Here is a 13,861-nt window from a genome sequence, read left to right on the forward strand (position 1 = left end):
TTAAATGATACCAAAGCGAATTTAGATTCTTTTCTCAATTTAGTTCCCATGGTACCCTAGCAATTAACCTTTCTTTCAGCTTGTTGTGCATGCTGTGGCATTTCAGTTCAAACACAAACACACACACACCCTAAACAACTGGGCATAATTATTTATAAACTGTTGAAATCTGATTTTTATGAATATTAGGTTTTCAGTGTTGTCATGGCAAATTCATGAATAATATTGAGATGACCAAAAAGTTCATTTGAGTTTGTCTATAATATCTTACGGAAAAACCTAAACAAAATTTTGGCCAACCCAATACTCGGTTTGGTTCAGTTCAGTTGTTCAGTTGTGTCCGACTCTTTGTGACCCCATGAATCGCAGTACGCCAGGCCTCCCTGTCCATCACCAACTCCCGGAGTTCACTCAGACTCATGTCCATCGAGTCAGTGATGCCATCCAGCCATCTCATCCTCTGTCGTCCCCTTCTCCTCCTGCCTCCAATCCCTCCCAGCATCAGAGTCTTTTCCAATGAGTCAACTCTTCGCATGAGGTGGCCAAAGTATTGGAGTTTATAGTAACAATTAAATACAATAATACATAAAGTAACTAGCATGGTATCAGAACATAATAAGAGCTCAATTAATGGGAATCATGTTGATTATACCATTGATGACACATATATTCATAAAAGGGCACCCTCCTACACTGTTGGTGGGAATGTAAATTGGTGCAGCCACCATGGGAAATAGTACGGAGGTTCCTTCAAAAACTAAAAATGGAGTTGCCATATGATCCAGCAATCCCAATTCTGGGCATATACCCAGAGAAGACAAAAGTGCTAATTCAAACAGATACACATACCCTCAATGTTCCTAGTGGCACTATTTATAATAACCAAGACACAGAAGCAACCTAAGTGTTCACCAAGAGATGAATGGATAAAGAAGTTGTGGTATATATATATATATATATACACACATGCAATGCATATGACTCAGCCATGAAAAAGAATGCAATAATGCCATTTGCAGCAATGTGGATGGACCTACAGTTTATCATACGAAATGAAATCAGACAGAGAAAGACAAATATTATATCACTTACATGTGGAATCTAAAAAGTAGTACAAATGAACTTATTTACAAAACAGAAACAGACTCACAGGCATAGAAAATAAACTTGTGGTTACCAAAGGAAGGCAGGGGAGGGATAAATTGTGAGTATAGCATTAACAGATGCATACTACAATATGTGAAATAGATAAACAATAAGGATTTGTAGCAGAGGGACCTATATTCAATATCTTAAAGGATCAAAAAAGAATATAGATATATATCTATATATATGGGCTTCCCTGGTGACTCAGGCAGTAAAAAATCTGCCTGCAGTGTGGGAGACCTGGGTTCAACCCCTGGGTTGGGAAGATCCCTGGAGAAGGGAACGCCTACCCATTCCAGTATTCTGACCTGGAAAATTCCATGCACAGAGGAGCCTGACCAGCTATAGTCCATGGGGTCGCAAAGAGTCAGACACAACTGAGCGATTTTGACTACATATATATATATATAACTGAAAATCTTTGCTGTAGACCTGACACAATATTGTAAATCAGCTATAAACCAGTCAATAAATATCTTCATATAATCATTTTATGTAAAATAATAGGAAACAATGCATAAAATAAGTTAATCTGCTTAATACCAGAGCTATCTTACATTCATAGGTGGAAAAACGAAGGTAATTATAATATCTACCTTCAAGGTACTTCCAGGTACTGTTTTAAGCAATTTATGTGTATTTCCTGCACTTACTCTTGCCAACAGCCCTGTGAAGTATGTACCGGTATAGATGGACATGCTGACGACTTATATAACTTGCTGCATCCAGTTTTAAAAACCTTAAAAGGCAGAACTCCCCTTAAAAGGGGATTTGAGCACAAGCAGTCTAACCCCAGAGCCAAGTTCCTTACCAGCATGCTATGTGCCACACTTTGTGCTAATTACTTTACAAATGTTATATCTAATTTGCTTTTTATGTACAAATATCCTCTCTGAGTTTCAGTTTCCTTTAAGGAACTTGCTCTAAAGTCACATTTGATATTTAAACCTAGGCCTGCCTAAAGCCTATGCATTTTCCATTTGTATTTTCTATCTGTGTGTTTCTAAATGGATTCCATCTTTGATGAATCAGTATCTTTTTCTACAAAGCTGAGAACTTTTAAAAGTAATAACTGATATTTGTCCTGCATTTCCCATGCTTTGCTAGACGGAGACATCAGAACTGTCCCTTGCTCAGCTAAACTCTCAATGCAGATTTGACACCATAGCTCTGGAACAAACAGCAGGTTCCCCTAATATCATAGTTTTTAGGGTTTTTTCTCTGTCACCCACAGGAAGAAATATTTTTCATCACAACCCAGGAGATATACTCAGAGAGACACACATTATATGCACAAACAATCTTTATAGTCTTACATGTTAATAGCATTTATGTTATTCAGTCTATTTTATTTTTTTTTAAGTGCTTGTTAAAACCAACCAAACTGACTTCACAACCATTAATGGATTATGACTCACAATTTAAAAAACATTCCATTGGAAAATATTTTATTGAGTTGGCCAAAAAGGGTATTCAGGTTTGTCATGACAGCTTATGGAAAAACCTGAATGAACTTTTTGGCCAACTCCATAGTTCTTTCCAAAGCTCCAGTTCCAAGCAGGTGAGTGACTGATTTGGTTGATGGCATAGTGGAAATGAAAGCAGTTAATCCAAAAGAATGAAGGGAAATACTTTCAAATTACGAAAAGTTGTGTGCACAAGAATATGGCATTGTGTATAATAGGAGACCTGATTTCATATGGAGTATTAGAAATGTCTCTGTGAGAAGTGTCCCTTGGGCTGAGACCACACCACAAGGCCAGGCAAGGCCACACCACAGCACAGTCTCCTAAGGCTAGAGGGGCATGAACTACTAGCTGAGGAATGGAAGGAAAAGATCTTCAAGATAAGTCTGGGGAAGTAAACAGGGCCAGATCACATAGGGTCCTGCAGACCATGGAAAGAGATGAAGGGGATTCCTGAGGCTGGAGAACATAAAACTCACCTTGTAAAAAGATAACCATGGTGTGTAGAATGGACTGGAGAATTTCAACATGATACAGAGAGCTATGAGTAGTCTACCGCAATATGGTGGGGTTGGGTGGGGTAGGGTGGTAGTCCTTTGTCACTTATCTCCTCTCTTAGGGAGCAGACTTTACAATGCATTTCACATGCATGGGGACCAGACTTGCTAATTTTGGAGCTGTCAACTGAGAAATAAATAAGCCATGATACAGCATTATTTTAAAAGTAATGAAAAATGCATCTCTGAGACTATGGAATAAATGGCCAAGGTACAGGGAAGCTCTTACTCTTTTATGCCGCAAAAAAAAATCAGATTATGATATGAACCTTCATATTCTAGTTATTACCAAACTGCATTATGCTCACATATTTTACTGAATATAGTTCTGGAAATAAAATACTTATCTTCTCTCCCTCTGAGAGTTTAGGATCTATGATAGAAGGCCTCAGATCTGATGTGTGAAAGGGGAAAGAGGATTTTTAACAGCCACACCTGGCTCCATGATTAAATAAATTTAAAATCTTGCTGAGCAAGGGAAGCATGGTGCTTCTCGCCTGGGCTGCTTCTTTCTTTGATTAATCGTCCCCTGCTTGATCCAACACTGTTGTGAACTTGCCACAGTCGGCACCTTTATCAGTCCTTATTTTTGGATAAAAATAGCTTCGCCCAAGTTACAGTAAAAAATGTTTGTTCCCTCAGGGTGAATTTAATAAGACCTTTGTCCCCCACTTAAAGTTAAATGAAGTAATGGGAGAGGAGTTTTCTGGTCTGTGACCAGTTTGGGGACCTCCACCCTGCCTCCAGCAGGGAGCTGAACACAACCAGTATGTGACCCCACTCTGCCTAGGTTGTTTCCAGGGGCATCCAGTGATGCTCGTGGTTAGCGCTCTCTTCTCTCTCCTTTTGGTATCCAGTCCTCACCTACCTCATTTGCCAGCTATCCCAGCAAGACCCTGCTCACATGCCATGAGCCATCGTTTCTATTAGCGGAGGATAGCTAATAGGTGTCAGGCAGGATTGCGTATAATTAGCACATCCTTACTTCCTGAAAACCTGTAAAACACAATAGATATAACGTGTAGTGGTGCAGCTGGGAGGATTGTGAACCAAATCTCCCAGGTCCAGGCACCTATCCTGGTGCTCATTAAACTTGTGGCAGAGATACCCAGCCAGTCCTTGCATGAAGCTGAAGAATAACACTTCCTACACTTCTCACATTGTTACCAAGCACTTCCTGTGCTTCTATCTTAATCCCTCCCCACCCCAGTCTTCAGTGGTAAACAGATTTTATTTGTTTAACAAGTGAACTCTGAGAACCTAGTTTTCATTAGAATGTTACTCCCTTAGATTAATGCTTCATTGAATTGCTCATTTTTCTTTTGTTTGAAAGTCTCCTCTTCCTGTAGCACAATGATCATTCTAAAGAAGAAAATGTACTCAGTACACTTCTTCCATCATTGATAGTCTACATTTGTTTCCTAAGCAAAGAATTTGTCCCTCTGCATTGGTTTGCATCCCTGGGCACTGCTTTGCAGTCTCTCAATTCTGTGATTCAAATAAAACTTTAAAATGTGATCTCTGTGACATGATGTCAAAAGAAACATGTCACAATAGTGTTGATACAGAGGGCTTTTTGTGACTAGAAATCATGTCTGTGCTTTGAGGAAAACAAAACAAATCAGCAGTTGGAATGCATTGGTACAGGAGGTTCTTTACAAACAAGCAGAGGCCAATCCTGCTCACCTGTGTCTCATTTCCTCTTCCCATCCCTCCAACTCTTGCTCCTTCAAGTCTGATCATGTGTCTTGCTTAACCCTCTCCAGTGTCTCTCCAGCATGCACAGACTCGTGAACAAGCTCCTGTCGGGATCTGCTCTCTGCCTTCTTCTCCAGCTTCCCCATCACACATGGTTCCAACAAACCCACACTCTTCTCCTTTCCCTCCTCGCACTGTGTTCTGTCCCATGTCCCTGCTTAATCCAGGCTGTTCTCCTCTTTCAAATCTTATTTTTGGACCTGGAGACCCCTTCACTGCTACCACCTATTGGGTATTTTATCTCATGTAAATTACTTAAAGTTCTCTGGGCCTTGATTTCCTCCTCTGTAAAATGGGAGCATAAGAGCAGCATTGTGGAGTCAATGACACATCATGTGTAGAGTGCTTTTAGAGCCTGCCCCCGCTGCTGCTGCTGCTAAGTCGCTTCAGTCGTGTCCAACTTTGTGCGACCCCATAGACGGCAGCCCACCAGGCTCCCCCGTCCCTGGGATTCTCCAGGCAAGAACACTGGAGTGGGTTGCCATTTCCTTCTTCAATTCATAAAAGTGAAAAGTGAAAGTGAAGTCACTCAGTCATGTCCGACTGTTAGCGACCCCATGGACTGCAGCCTACCAGGCTCCTCCATCCATGGGATTTTCCAGGCAAGAGTACTTGAGTAGGGTGCCATTGCCTTCTCTGCCTGCCCCAGAGAAGCCATCTAATGGAAACAACAGCCATGTTGGCTTTATTTTGTACTTATTATTGTCACCATCCTTCAAAATTTAACTCCGGTGTCTCCTGTGTTGAGAAGCTTTCCTGTCACTGCTCATCCCCAGGACTGAGTGACTTACTTCCCTTTCCTGTACACTTACTTCTTAATGGCTCTCTTTATATCTTTTTTCTTATCATGAGTGTGGTTTATGATTTGTTATAATGTTAAGTAATGAAGTTGTTAATGTGGAAAAATAAGCAAGAGATGGTTCAAGGAGGCCTCATGACTTGTGTTTTATGGACCTTCTGTAGCAATGTGTTCAAGATATGATTGTTAATAACAGGTGAATAAATGGGGTTTTCTTCATTTTCTGAGCTTTATAGCTCTGTAGACTTACGGTTAATGGGTGTTTATTGTATGCCAGGAATAACATTAAATATATACTCATTGTAGCATTGAAACATATATATTACCAAAAGTATTAATAAAACAGCTAGTAGGAAGGTGCTGTATAACACAGGGAGCTCAGCTCAATGCTCTGTGACAACCTAGAAGGGCAGAGTGGGAAGAAGGTTTAAGAGGGAGGGGATATATTTATATTTATGGCTGATTTGTGTTGTTGTACTGCAGAAACTAACACAACATTGTAAAGCAATTATCCTGCAATTAAACATAATTTTTTTTTAATGTTACACTCATCATATTTAGTCTTTAGTTAAAAGTAAAGTGTTAGTTGTTCATTCGTGTCTGACTCTTTGTGATCATAGATTGTAGCCCACCAGGCTCCTCTGTCCACAGAATTCTCCAGGCAACAATACTGGAGTGGGTAGCCGTTCCCTTCTCCAGGGGATCTTCCCAACCCAGGGATTGAACCCAGGTCTCCAGCATTGCAGGCAGATTCTTTACCGTCTGAGCCACCAGGGAAGCCATACCACCACCAAAAAAAAAAACTGTTACACACATCATAGTTAGTCTTTACTATAATCAAATGTGGAAGATCTTATTATTATTTGCATTTGACGCATGCAGAAACTGAGGACCTAGAACAAGTAATAGACCAGTACTCCCATAGCCTGGATTCTTAGCTCAGGAAAGCTTGGCTCAGGTCTATAAGATGTCCTTTGCCTCTAGGCCTCTTCAGTGTGTAAATGTATTTAACCCACTTGCATTTCTAATTCCTTTCCAGGTATTCCTTCCAAGATGAGGAAGACATGTTCATGGTGGTGGACCTTCTGCTGGGCGGGGACCTGCGTTACCACCTGCAGCAGAATGTCCGCTTCCAGGAAGACACTGTGAAGCTCTTCATCTGTGAGCTGGCCATGGCCTTGGACTACCTGCAGAGCCAGCGCATCATTCACAGGTCAGTCAAGTCCAAGGGGCAGCCTTGGGCTGAATGCATAGGAGCGGATGTGCAACCTGCTGCATTCAACAGGTCCTTATGGAACGTGACATCTAACTCTTACTTAATTCGTATAGCAATACTGGAGGTAGATGTCCCCAGTTTGCGAATAAAAGTAATACTGAGTACATTGAACTTAATTTTCCCAAGGTCATCATTAGTAAACAACAAAACCAGAATTAATGAGTATTGGTGCTGTTTATAACTAAGCCTAGACAAAGAGAAGGAAAAATGACATATTGGGGCTTAATAAATATTAAATGAAGAAAGTGCATAAAGAGAAAGACATAGAATGGGTAGGAAGAAAATTCTTTGGAGAGAAAATTTGAGTCATAACTTCTATCATCCACCCTATAGTGAGTCCCTGGTGTGGGTGTGCTGCAGACAAGTCAGCAAAAGCAATGTATCTCTTTCACCTGGGGCATTTGTGTCAAAGACAAACAAATAACACAAGTAGCTATAAACCCAAACAGACAATAGAGAGAAAAGGATAATACTTGATATTTATAAAGGAGTTGGTAGTTTTGATGGAAATTTCCTGTATAGTATCTCACTTGATCTCTATAATAAATGATAAATGAGCAGAGCAGTTGTAGTTAGACCAGTATTAAATCTGAGATTTTGTGATTTGGAGACATTAAATTATCATCTAGGTTCTTTTTAAGAATTTTGAACCTAATCACCATCAAAGCAGCTACTGTTTACCTGGGTTTCCATATGCCAGGCACTGCAAGGTACTTTCATATATTATCCTATTCTATTCTCAAAACTTAGAGGACTCCACTTTTCATTACAGTACTCCCATTCTTCAGATGAGAAAAATGTGGCTCATAGATTCACCAAGGAGAAATCCTGACAAACAGCGTTGCCAGATTCAAACCTAGATCTCTCTGATCCTAACATCAGAGCTCTGTCTGCTATACTAATCTGTATTTATTACATATATGAAATATATACCATAATACATTAAACATCATTAAGTGAACAATCAACACATGTGACTCTGCCACTGTCATCTCGAATCCTTGAAGAATCTGCTGAGTTTTTATGTCTCATTTATTAAACATTTGGCCAGATAGACTATTTTCCCACCACGAGTTAACATCTAGAGTTTGTTAGAACTAGTACAGATCCTTGATTAAAGATGTAGCGTCATAATTTATAGACTCTCTGTGAAAGTACCATAGACCAATCCTTTTTTTTCTTTTTGGTCTTGGCACTTAACATAATTATTATTTAATTTTCTATCTTTGGAAGGGCCCATTTGTATTGAAAATGTGCTCTTCAGGCAGTGGATAAATGGAAAGCAGACCGATTAATCATGTACAATCTCTGAAGTAAAATTTACACACCTGGTGTTTTTCTCAATAACTGGGAATCCTATTGACAAGAGATCTTTCTCCCACACTGGCATTTTGGTAGCCATCACCCAGTTCCTTCCTAGAAGAAACTTTTCATATTTGTAGGCATAGAATCCCTCTCAGAGTCTTCATGCTCACTCATCCTCCCCTATATTGCCAACCCTCAGTCTGTTTTGGGTGCTGACATGGCAGATCTCTGGCAGGAGTCAGGGACCACGGGAAGCCCCCACAGGGGCACCTTTTCACTGTCTCCCTCCTGTTTGAATCTGAGTTCTTTGCCTTCTTTGAGTTTCATTTTCTCAGTCATCACAAGATACTCTGAGCCTTTTTGCCATGTGCTTAGAACCATGTTCTGAGAAGAATTCAGGAGAAAAACAAAACCGAATATGTGACACAATTTTCACCCTCAAGAAACTTAACCATACCAAGCAGCTTTGTTCTGTCTTTCTCTCCCTTATTTGCTTTTGCTGTCATGGTTTTGTCACTTAAATAAGAAATCAAGGATTAAGTTTCCGCTTCTTGCCTTTTACAGACTCACCATTATTATTACTTAGAGCCTGTCTTCAGAGGGCCTCTTTGTACTGAACTATCTCCTCACCATGGCATATTAATGGAAGGTGGACACAAGGACATTATGAATACAGGGTTAAAGTAAGATGGCATCCTCTTGGGATCAAAAACAATCCAGATGTATTTCAACTGCTGATGTGTCCTACCTTGTGTCCCCAAGTGTTATGTTTTAAAGGCAATCGCATCTTGTACCTCTCCTGAGGCATTGTGATGTTTTCACTATATAGTCACCCAATATCTGTTTGTTCTACTAAATTGTAAACTCAGTAACACGGCCATGTGTGGTATGCTTCTCACCGTATAACCAGTGTTCAGCAAAATCTGAAGGAATGACCACTGCCTGAGCCACACGGATGATTGATTGCATAAAAGCCCAGGTTTACAGATAACAAAGACAAAATTAAAATAGAAGAAATTAAAGCCATAAATTTCAGACATTTGTTGGCCTTCATGTTGGGTAATCATATAATTTATCATCCAATCAGGGTACTCCTGAGAATGAAAGGAGTTGGTGTTAATAATTATGCTGGGACAACAGGCAAAACTCATACATGTTTTGGAAAAACCAGGACATATACCAACCTCTTTAGGGCTTTTCAAGACAGTAGGGACCAAATAGGTTTAACTGTGAGAGAGCTCTAATTACCAGAGCTTTCTGCCTTCCGAGTACTAGATATCAATGTGAATTGATTTCCATTTGAAGTGGTTTCAAATGGGTTAAAAAAAATCATGTACATGGTGAAATAAGCAGTGTCCCTTTGTCTGCGGCATTTAGAGGATAATAGTGCACTCTGAAGCTGGGACTCCCAGGGCAGAGTTAAAAGCATGACGAGCAACATAGAAAAAGAAATGGAGGCTTCTGAGTACTCTAATTCTATTTCTAAATCTCTGCCTTCAAAGAATCTGTAAAATGCATGATGTATTTGATAGAATCAAAGATAACAAAACATCTTTCAGCTACTTAGAGGATTAGATTGGAAGACACATCTTGAGTTCCAAGGCATTAATAAAAATTAAGAAAATACAGTAGATTCCCCAGTCAAGAAAAGATCATCTGCTTAAAGGGGCAGATATAAAATACGTGACTTCCACATACAGATGGCCGAAAGGCCCATGAAAAGATACTCTATTAGAGAAATGCAAATCAAAACTACAATGAGATATCACCTCACACCAGTCTAAATGGCCATCATCAAAAAATCCACAAACAATAAATGCTGAAGAGGGTGTGGAGAGAAGGGAACCCTCCTACACTGTTGGTAGGAGTGTAATTTGGTATAGTCACTATGGCGAACAGTATGGAGGTTCCTTAGAAAAGTAAAAATAAAGCTATATGACCCTGCAATCCCACTCCTGGGCATATACCCAGAGAAAAACATGGTCCCAAAGGATCATGCACCCTAATGTTCACTGTGGCACTGTTTTCAATGGCCAAGACATGGAAGCAACCTAAATGTCCATTGACAAAGGAATGGATAAATAAGATATGGTACATATACACAATAGAATATTACTCAGCCATTAAAAAATGAAATAATGCCACTCTCAGCAATATGTATGGACCTAGAGATTGTCATTCTGAGTGAAATAAGTCAGACAGAGGAAAAATATTGTATGCCATCCCTTATACATGGAATCTAAAAAGAAATGATTTAAATGAACTTATCTATAAAACAGAAACAGACTCAGAGAGTGAACTTATAGGTTGCCAGGAGAATAGAAATGTGGGGAGGGATAGTTAGGGAGTTTGGGATCGACATGTACACACTGCTATATTTAAAACGGATAACCAACAAGGTTCTACTGTACAGCACAGGGAACTCTGCTCAATGTTATGTGGCAGCCTGGATGGAGGGGAGTTTGAGGGAAAATGGACACATATATACGTATAGCTAAGTCCCTTTGCTGTCTACCTGAAATGATCATAACTTTGTTACCTGGCTATATTACAATATAAAATAAAGAATTTAAAAATATATGTGACTTACTAATTTCACAACAACATTTTGTCTCTGGACTGGGTCAAAGATTCCAAATTATCTGTGGTGGCCAGCAACTGTGGATGGAGCAGCTGTGGTGATAGGCTGTCGTGACTGTGGGCTTCTGGGTACCAAGCGCTCTGCTAAGTACTTGTGAATTATTTCCTTCCATCTGCCACAAATCCAAGAGGTTGATGGTGTGATTGTCCCCATTTTACAGCTAATGGAACTCCAGTTCAGAAAATAACTTGGCTAATATGTAGGTGAGGCGTCACGTGAAGGATATGCAAGGCTCTTAGCCTCTCTTCACGCACCTGATGTTCAGCACAGTTGTTGCCCTGAGGAGGGCGTGGTACAGGGTGAGGCATGGCCACCTGCCTTCAGAGATCTGCACTGTCTGGCTGAACAAGTGAGATGGACACATACGGAACCAACGGATGACAGAGGAACCCAAAACTCGACGCTAAGTGTATGAAAATGACGAGTATTTCAGTGAGAAGATGATTTGGGGTAATGATAAAGGCTTCTTGAGAGCTCAGGGAGGTTAAAACCAGGAAGGAGAGTTTAATCCATGGAAAGGGAACTGTATTCTGAATGAAAGTATTCATTTCTCTCTCTGCTAACATAGAATGAGTTCTGTCTTTAATTTTTCCTGCCAGCAATGTCTAGCTTATTTTTTTAAACACCGTAAATCTTATTTCTGCCTAAATTCTAAGTGAAACATAAATGGGGTTTTGTTTTATCTTGCTTGTAGACTTTTTAAAATTCACAGACTTGACTTTTTGTTGTTTCCTAAATATGTAGAATACTTAGCTCATTTTTCTCATTTTTAGAGTCTTTTTTCTCTCTAGTTGTAAAGGACACAGGACTGCATAGTCACCATTCATTTTGAATTGTGCAGTTAGACTAGTTAGAGTTATTTTTTAGTCAAGAAGTCAAACATTTTTCCATTTTCAAACTAGAGTTTGAAAAATCAGCTCTAGTTTCCAAATGACAGCCATTTCTTCCTTCAATATTCCCCTTTACTTACATTAAATCAGTGAATGAAGATTTTAACAACATGGACACAGTCATTATTTGCTTTTATTTTTAAAAATAAGCAACATTAAACTCATTACAATCCTTCCTATGGTATAGTACTCTTTAGTTTGTTGATTGCCACAGTCTCTCCAGTGAATAAAGTAATAGAAAGTAATTTTTACAGTGCAAAGACAAATTTGTATTCCCTCCCTTGTCAGCTGTTTAAAATGCAATCACGAATTTAAGCTAATAAGATGAATCGTTTGGGACAGTTAAATAGTAAGAGTCATGTTGGGTCAAAATACCATTTGAGCAGATGTTCGTTTTTTCCTCTTTCTAAGAATTATCTCACTCTAATAAAGTTATAACTCACTGATTTCTAAATTCCTATTGGAATGCAATAAAAATCTAGTTAGGCCCTTGATGTCAATGACTGCAGTACAACAGGACGTGTTGCGAAAGTTCATCTCCAACTGATTATAGATATGTTGAAGTAGGAATGACAGAAAATTCATGATTATAAAAAAAAAGAATAGGATGTTATTTTTATTCATCACCTTTATCTTCTTTGCTGTAATCACAGAAACCTTGGAACTTCCATAGATACACAAAGGAAATAATTTTTGCATGCCCTGTCCTGGACTGAAGTAGCTACTTACCAGAAGTTTATATTATTCTTCTAGAAATCAGCATCTTGACTCGGGGGAGAGGGGAAACTTAGGGATAAAGTTTCTATCATAAATATTCATTCAAGAATTGTTTCTTGAGTATCTGTTTTCCAGACAACAATTCTCTGGACTGACTTTCAATGTAGAAACGACAGAGACTTCGCTGTCATCAGAGCTGATAATACAGAATGAAAGGGAGTCAAGTAAACATTTCAACAGTCATACCAGAATGGTGGCATTCTGGTATGCATACCAAATTCTTTAGCATTCACTGCAGAGAAAACAAGCAGTTATATGTGTATGCTGAGTCACACACACATCACTCACACTCAGCACATCTTCACCGTGGTTTTGATCATACTTCTACTGGTAGCCCCTGGCTCACAATATTCTTCACAAAAAGTGGTCTCTCCCTCCTAAACTGAAGCTCTACTCCTCACTCCTGTTCTAATCTCCAGCATGTAGTCTAACCCAGAGCAGTTGCTGAATAAGTCAGTGACTAAACAAATCAACGAGGACAGAATATACATGTGATCCTTGGGTGGACATGGAAAGTAAAGGTTTCTGTAGATGAAGTTGTCTTCAGTATCATTGTTTGTTTGGTTTTTTTGGACATAGGCTTGCAGGGTCTTAGTTTCCTGATCAAGGATCGAACCTGCACCCTCGACAGTGAAAACTTGAAGTCCTAACCACTGAACCACCATAGAATTCCTGGAGCATAGTTTTAATTTATTCCACACATTCCTACTGTGTGTCCACAGTGTGTGGCTCTGTGCTGCCTTTCTTCCATGCTGTGTTAGTTTTTATTCTGTGCAACAAAACACCACAGACATAGGAACTTAAAATAATGCACATTGATTATCTCACAGTTTCTTTGAGTCAGGAGTTGGGGAACATCTGAGTTGGGTTCTTGAAAAGGCTGTAATCAAGGGGCTGATTGGAACTGGGTTCTCTTCTTGAGGTGGACTGGGCAAGGGTCCACTTCCACGTTCAGTCAGGATGTTGGCAGAATTCATTGCCTTGTGTAACCTGTAGGACTCAGGCTGTTTCTTCAAATTCAGTGAGGAGACCAAGACTCTAGAGTGAGTCTGCTAGCAAGACAGAGTCCATTTTATTGAATTAAACTATGTAACATAACACAATCAGAAGAGCAAGACCCCATCACTTTTTGCCGTACAATGTCTGTTAGAAGCAAGCCATACAATTAGCCCACACTCAGGGGTGAGGATGATATAAGACATGAACACCAGGAGGTGGGGACTGTGGGAAACACCAGAAAGTCTGT

The 13,861-nt window shown here is 39.6% G+C and overlaps 1 protein-coding gene across 2 annotated transcripts in view; it reads left to right on the forward strand.

Moving 5' to 3' along the window:
- STK32A (serine/threonine kinase 32A) overlaps window positions 1-13,861 on the forward strand; it is a 133,727-nt gene that overhangs the window by 62,150 nt on the left and 57,716 nt on the right. For both annotated transcript variants that reach the window (XM_070793775.1, XM_070793777.1), the window contains exon 5: window positions 6,766-6,939. In XM_070793775.1, the coding sequence (XP_070649876.1) occupies window positions 6,766-6,939 (174 nt within the window). The remainder of the gene's footprint in view (window positions 1-6,765; window positions 6,940-13,861) is intronic.

The sequence above is a fragment of the Bos indicus genome, chromosome 7 (assembly GCF_029378745.1).
Source record: "Bos indicus isolate NIAB-ARS_2022 breed Sahiwal x Tharparkar chromosome 7, NIAB-ARS_B.indTharparkar_mat_pri_1.0, whole genome shotgun sequence".
Classification (NCBI taxonomy): Eukaryota; Metazoa; Chordata; class Mammalia; order Artiodactyla; family Bovidae; genus Bos; species Bos indicus.